This window comes from Nyctereutes procyonoides, unplaced genomic scaffold (assembly GCF_905146905.1).
Source record: "Nyctereutes procyonoides isolate TBG_1078 unplaced genomic scaffold, NYPRO_anot_genome, whole genome shotgun sequence".
NCBI lineage: Eukaryota > Metazoa > Chordata > Mammalia > Carnivora > Canidae > Nyctereutes > Nyctereutes procyonoides.
This window is the reverse complement of record NW_026575035.1, coordinates 17,774,811-17,782,033: the sequence shown is the minus strand read 5'-3', so window position 1 is coordinate 17,782,033 and position 7,223 is coordinate 17,774,811. Positions and strand designations below refer to the sequence as shown.

The following is a 7,223-nucleotide window of genomic DNA, read 5'->3' as shown; positions in this document are numbered from 1 at the left end:
AGAAATCCATGCTTTCTCACCAAAATCCTCTCCTGCTTTGGGATGAAGTCTGATTGGCCATCAAATGGTGAATATTCAACTGTTCCATAGGCATTCAATTACTTCATGCTACTAGGAATATTCTCCTATCATAGAATAAGACTTTTAGCAAAGTTCTCAAAAGTCAGTACAACCTAAAGGGGATGTCTGTCTGCTTTGTTTGTTTTTGAGTTTTTCCCCCCTAAATGTCATATCATTCAGTATATATTTACAAGGCCCCTACACTGTCTTTGACAATGATAATTGGAAGAAAGACTTTTTAAAAAAGATTTTATTTATTCATGAGAGACACACAGAGAGAGGCAGAGACATAGGCAGAGGGAGAAGCAGGCTCCCTGCAAGGAGCCCGATGCATCTCAGGGCCCCGGGATTACGACCTGAGCCAAAGGCAGATGCTCAACTGCTCAGCCACCCAAGTTTCCCAGAAAGACTTTTTATTTTATTTTATTTTGTTTTTTTTTCCAGAAAGTCTTTTTAATGAAACTTCAAAAACACACATCTGCCATAGATTTTTAAAAATGCTATATTCTTAAAATGTCCGCTTCCTTATGACAAAAATCACCTTAGAATTTATGAAGGGGAAATAGGAAAGTGAAAATTGGTCAGGCTACTTACTCCTTAATTCTAATTTAGGGCAGCAGTAAAACTCTATCTGCTCAGTGCCCTAGCACTGATGAGGTTTCCAGGCAATTTTTTAGAAATGGGAGTAAACGACTGTGCTTTGGATCAAAAGGCCCCATGGGACAGAGCTCCACAAAGCATCGTGGACAATTCTTTCAGTGGGGGAGGAAAACAATAAACTAGAACTTCACGCTTTGCAAATGCCAACAGCCCTTTTGACTTATTTTCTTTTAGATTTTCTCCTTCTCGCATCATCAGAGAGCTTGAAAAACTGGTGTGAGAATGAGGCCTCAGGTAGAATGTTCCTTAGTTTGTGTTAATCGTCTCTCCAGGTTGAATGCCCCAGTCTTTCACTGCTGGTATCCTCTGCTAGAGGGCAGGGCAGCTCCTGCTTGGGACACAGCTTTTGCATATGTGATAGAGTAAGTTTCTCCTGTCTTTGATCCTTTCAGACTCCCACCTTGACTTTCTGTAAGGAGGAGCTTCCTTTTTTTCTTTCTTTCTTTCTTTTTTTTTTTGCACAAACACATCTAAGTAGTGCTAAATCCACATATATGCATTCAAATGATTTTTTAAGGGCACCAAAACAATTTAATGGGGGAAGGAAAGTGTATTCAATTCAATTAATTGTGGTGGACAACTGGATATCTATAAGGAAAAATAAAGAAGCTTGACCTATCTCACATCTTCCACAAAAATCAACTGAAGATGGATCACAGACCTAACTGAAAGAGCTAAAATGATAAATCTACTTGAATAAAACATAGAGATATCTACACAACCTTGAGGTGGGTACATATATCTTAGAGAAGACATAAAACCCACAAACCATAAAAGAATAAACATTATTAAATTAGGCTATCAAAATTAAAAACTCCACTGCATTAAAAAACACCATCAAGGAAATTGATAGGCAATTCACATACTGGGAAAAAGAATTCACAACACATATATATGACAAATGACTTGAATCTAGTTATAAAGAACTGCAACTCAATAATAAAAAAGACAGCCAAATAAAAAATGGACAAAAGACTTAAACACTTCACAAAGGATGATAATGAAATGGCAGTAAGCTCATGATAAAGCACACAATATCTTTCAGAAAATGCAAATTAAAAGACAGTGAGAGATTGCTGCACACCCACGAGAATGGAGAATATGAGATGTAATGTGGGGAAATTGGAACTCTCATACCTTGCAAGAGGGAGAGCAGAATGGTACCTCCTGTTTGACAGTGTCTTAGAAGTTAAACATACATTTACTCTATGATTTAAGTGTTTATCCAAGAGAAATGAAAACAACACATACAAGAATATTTATAGCAGCTACATATACAGTAGTCCCAAACTGGAAACATCCTGCATGTCCTTCAATGAAATGGATTAGCAAATCATGGCACATCCATACTGTGAAGTATTGCTTATAAGTACAAAGGGAAGAAACTTAATATAAGCCCAATATAGATGCATCTCAATAATATCATGCTGAATGGAAGAAGTTAGATGTCCCAATTCCCTAAACCTACAGGTGTGATTCTACTGATATAAAATTCTAAGTGAGGCAAACTTTGGTAAGGTGATGGAAATCAGATGAGTGGTGACTTCTGGGGAGCAGGAATCAGGTGGGGAGGAATGGAGAGACTTTTTGGGGCAACTGTAATGCTTTGTGCTTCGATGCATATTTGTTAAGACTGACTGGACAGTACACTTATGATTTGGACATTTCAGGGGTGCCTAGGTGGCTCAGTGGTTGAGCATGTGCCTTTGGCTCAGGTTGGGGTCCTGGGGTCCTGGGATCGAGTCCTGCATCAGGGTCACTGCAGGGAGCCTGCTTCTCCTTCTGCCTATGTTTCTGCCTTTCTCTCTGTGTCTCTCATGAATAAATAAATAAATAATCTTTAAAAAAATCTGGACATTTCATTGTATGTAAATTAAACCCAATTAAGGAAAAGAGAGTTATTGGAGGAAGATGATCGAAAGGTACAAATTTCCAAGTATAAGATAAATGAGAACTGGGGATATAATGAATATAATGTGATGACTATGGTTAACACTGCTGTATGCTACACAAAGGCATGCCTTGGAAGTATTGAGGGTTTGTTCTAGACCACTTCAATAAAGCAAATTCATAATGAAGCAAGTGAAATGAATTTTCTGTTTTCCCAGTGCATATAAAAGTTATTTTTAAGCCCAGAATATTCAAATAAATTCCATACCATAAAAATTATGTTCATGCTTTACTACAGTCTACTATATTGCAACTATTACATGTGCAATAGTATTGTGTCTAAAAAACGTATTAATTTAAAAATATTCCATTGCTAAAAAAGTGCTGACCAACATCTGAGTTTTCAGCCATTCAAAATTTTTTGCTGGTGGAGGGTCTTTCTTTGATGTTGATGGCCACTGATGGATCAGGGTGGTGAAGGTTGGGGTGGCTGGGGCAATTTCTTAAAATAAGACAACAGTGAAATTGGCTGCACAAATTGACTCTTCATAAAAGAACAATTTCTCCATAATATGTTGATGTTGTTTGATAGCATTTTAACTGAGGGTAGAACTTCTTTCAAAATTGGAGTTGATTCTCTCAAACCCGTTACTACTTTATTGGCTAATTTCATGTAGTATTTTAAGTCTTTTGTTGTCATTTCAATTGTCTTTACAGCATCTTCACCAGGCATAGATTCCATCCTAGCATGTCATTTTCTTTCCTTAACTATAAGAAGCAACTCATCTGTTAGATTTGATCACGAGATTAGAGCAATTCAGTCACATCTTCAGACTGCATTTTTTAAAAAATTTTTTAACTTTATTTAATAGGTAGGAATAGTCTCAAAAATCTTTCTCTTCATCAGATGTTTGACCCCCTTGCAAAACTTTTGGTCGCCCAGCTTGAATGTGGAGCTTTACTCCATCAATAATATGCTTTTCTTGTTGTAGTGCATCCTGAAGATATTCTTCTGAAGAAAAATGAACCCAACCCATACCTCTATGAAATCCTGTCTCTTTGTCAAAAGGTACAGTGCACTTTCGTACATGGCCAAACTGTGCAAAGTGTTCTCTCAGCTCACTCGAGGCCGCAGTCCAGGGAATTTTTCTGACAAAAGCCACCAGCTGGCCAATCCTCACATGCAGCGCCACAGTGCCCCTCGCTGCTGAAGCCGCCTTCTTTAGATTTCAGACTGCATTTCTAATTCTAGTTGTCTTACTATTTCTGCTATATCTGTAGTTACTTCCTCCACTCAAGTCTTGAACCCCCCAACGTCATACGTGAGAGTTGGAATCCACTTCTTCCAAACATCCTTTTGATGTTGATGTTATGACCTCTTCCCATGAATTACAGATATCCTTAATGGCATCTAGAAAAAGCCTGAAATATCAGGAGAACTACTAAAATGCACACAGAGACACAGAGTGAGCAAATGCTGTCAGGAAAATGATACCAACAGACCCCCTCAATGCGGGGCTGCTGCAAACCTTCAATTTGTAAAGTGCAGTAAAGTGAAGTACCATCAAATGAGGTATACCTGTATGAAAGCTGTTGAAGAGTTCATCCTAAGAATTCACACCACAAGGAAAAAAAGCATTTTCTTTTTTTTTGTTTTTTGTTTTTAGATTGTATGTATATGAGATGATGAATGCCAACTAAATATTGTGATGATCATTTCACAACATAGATAACTCAAACCATTATCCTGTATACCTTAAACTTATACAGTGTTGTATGCCAATTATATTTCAATGAAACTGGATGGAGGAGAAGGGAAGGAAGTAAAAATAAAAAGCAAAGCCAAAATAATGCCATGCTGATCATTGGTAGCAAACAGTTTTATTTGCCTTGCAAGCGCTCCCTACAGGAGATGGAGCACAGTGAGCCTACAATAGTAGAGCTAGATGGCCTAGGTACTAGGACAGGGCACTTCCTATAGGCCTAACCTAAAGGAACAACAGAAAAATGAGTCAGTGACAGGGGGTGGGTAAGGGTAAGAAAGAAAGAGGATCAGGATTAAGATCTTATTTGCCTAGCTGAGATGGATTCTGAAAAACTGAAAGATGATGGTGGGAATCATAAAGAAATCTGTTACAGTGGTATCTGAATATGATTGGCTACTAGCAAAATGGCTTTCTTTGTGCTCTCAGGCTATGCTTACAAGTGGTATTGCTGGGCAGAGCCACTGGCCTAGGAGATGGTCAGTAAATACTTGCTGAAAGCATGTTCCTCTGGAGGTGGCTTCTTCCCTACCTTAATCTACCTTACCTGTTTGATTGATTGATGGATTTAAAGTATTTTATTTATTATTCATGCAAGACACACAGAGAAAGGCAGAGACATAGTCAGAGAGGCTCCTTCCAGGGAGCCTGATGCAGGACTCTATCCCCGGACCCTGGTATTAAGACCTGAGCCAAAGGCAGATGCTCAACCACTGAGCCACCCAAGCCATCCTACCTTTCCTGTTTTAAACTCTTCTTCCTGCCTCAACAGCTACTCCTGGGACAGGCATGGTAAAGGCCAAGTTGCAAGGACATGCCTAAGGAGACAATGTTGGAAAAGGATGCTGATGTAGGTTATGCCGGTCATAATCAGCCCAGGCTGCTATAACAAAATACCATAGACTGGGTGGCTTAAACAACAGATAGTTATTTCTCACAGTTCTAGAAACTAGAAGACCAAGATCAAGGTACAGGCTAATTTGATTTTGGTAAGGATTCTGTTCCTGGCTTGTATACAGCCACCTTCTTGCTGTATCTTCCACACAGCCTTTTTCTTCTGCCTTCAGAGAGAGAGAGAGAGAGAGAGAGAGAGAGAGAGAGAGAGAGATCCAGTGTCTCTTCCTCTTTTTATTAGAACACTAATCCTATCAGAGTCAAGCACTACCTTTATGCCCTCATTTAAACTTAATTATTTCCAAAGGCTCTATTTCTGAATATAGTCATAGTGGGGCATAGAGCTTCAACACAGGGATCTTGGCAGGACACAAATATTCAGTCTATACCACGCATAAAGGAATGACCTTTGTAAAGACTACTGGGTATAGGGGAGATTCTCTTTCTCCCACTGGTGAATGGCTTTTGGACAATGGCCTCTTTTCTCCATTACCCAAACTGAACTTGAATCAGAGAAAAGCACTTTTAGTTCCTTACCCTCCTGAACTCTCTAGTCCCTACTGGGGTGGCTCCTTTCCAGGTACCCAAATCATTTATCATTAATTAAATAGCTTGCTGAGAATGCAAAATGTTCTAAGTCAAGGCATGGATCAAAATCACTTAGAGAAAGTTAAGGCTTCATGCTTTTAATTTACTTTCATTCATTCAAGAGTATGGTTGGTGTGACACCCCTCTAGGGATTTGTCACATGTGCAACAGAAGAAAAAGTGAGCTGTATCCTGAATAAAGGCTAGAGGATCAGAAGTGAGGAGACATCGAATCATTGTCTACACCTGGGAAAGGAATTCTGAGTGGTTAAGATCAGCTTGGTCTTTCTGAACACTCTTTTTTTTTTAAATATTTTACTTATTTATTCATGAGAAAGAGAGAGAGAGAGAGAGAGATCGAGGCAGAGACACAGGCAGAGGGAGAAGCAGGCTCCATGCAGGGAGCCCGACGTGGGACTCGATCCCGGGTCTCCAGGATCAGGTCCTAGGCTGAAGGCGGCACTAAACCGCTGAGCCACCCGGGCTGCCCCTTTCTGAACATTCTTGAACAATTTGTAGTGAGGCTTCAGAATTATTTATGGTCCCTTCCACCTCGACTTCGGTTTCTTGCTGACACCATAAGCGACTGACATTTCCTGAGCTGGACTTTTTTTCTCACTGCTCACTGGAAGTGGCATGGAGGCCAGCTTGTTTTCCTTTCTTCCCTGGTCTGCTCTGCTCTGTGCAAGCAGCTGAAGGAGCTTCTTGTGCAGAAGCAGAGCTCAGATGGGCCTTCATGTGAGGCTGGGAGGGCCTTGTTTGAACTTTTTGGATTCAGCTGGATTTTAGCCTTGAATTATTAAAAATGAGTATCGATTGCAGGAATTAATTGTAGTGTTTCTAAAATCAGTAGCAATATTAAGTCGATAAGCCATTAAAAAAAATTACTCACTACCGATCTTGTGAGGAATGTTTACCTTTTTAGCCATTGTTTTGACCTTTAGGATTTTATACTATGGAAAAGAATCTGTAAATACAAACCAACAATCCCCCTACACAAATAAAAGTCACTGTACCAGACCCTTCCTAGGGCAAGAGAGCAACTGAGGCAGCCCAGGAGAGCCTGCCATCATGATTCTAGTAGCAGAAGCAAAATGGAAAAGAGGAGAAAGATTTACTTACATCTCTGCCCCGATGATTTCTGACTGTCCCACCCACCCTTTCCCCAACACTGAGTTTCTAAGTTATCTCCTAACTTTTTTTTTCTTTCAGATAAATTAACAAGCAGGTCTAAAAGAAAAAAAATAAATAGTGCTTTTAGTAAGCATTTGCTTTTCTAAAGGGTCTGTTGAGCCCAGGTGAATATTCAAAGGATGAAGTTGACTTGATGCTGTCCTTTCTGACCAAACTTGAGTCAAATTCCTCTGAC

General features: G+C 39.5%; 1 protein-coding gene across 1 annotated transcript in view; it reads right to left on the bottom strand.

Annotated features, from left to right (window-relative positions):
• Positions 1-3,459: 3,459 nt before the first annotated feature.
• LOC129505244 (SRA stem-loop-interacting RNA-binding protein, mitochondrial-like) overlaps positions 3,460-7,223 on the bottom strand; it is a 79,634-nt gene continuing 75,870 nt past the window's right edge. The window contains exon 2 of the mRNA XM_055318197.1: positions 3,460-3,830. Within this exon, the coding sequence (XP_055174172.1) occupies positions 3,495-3,830 (336 nt within the window). The 3' untranslated portion in view covers positions 3,460-3,494. The remainder of the gene's footprint in view (positions 3,831-7,223) is intronic.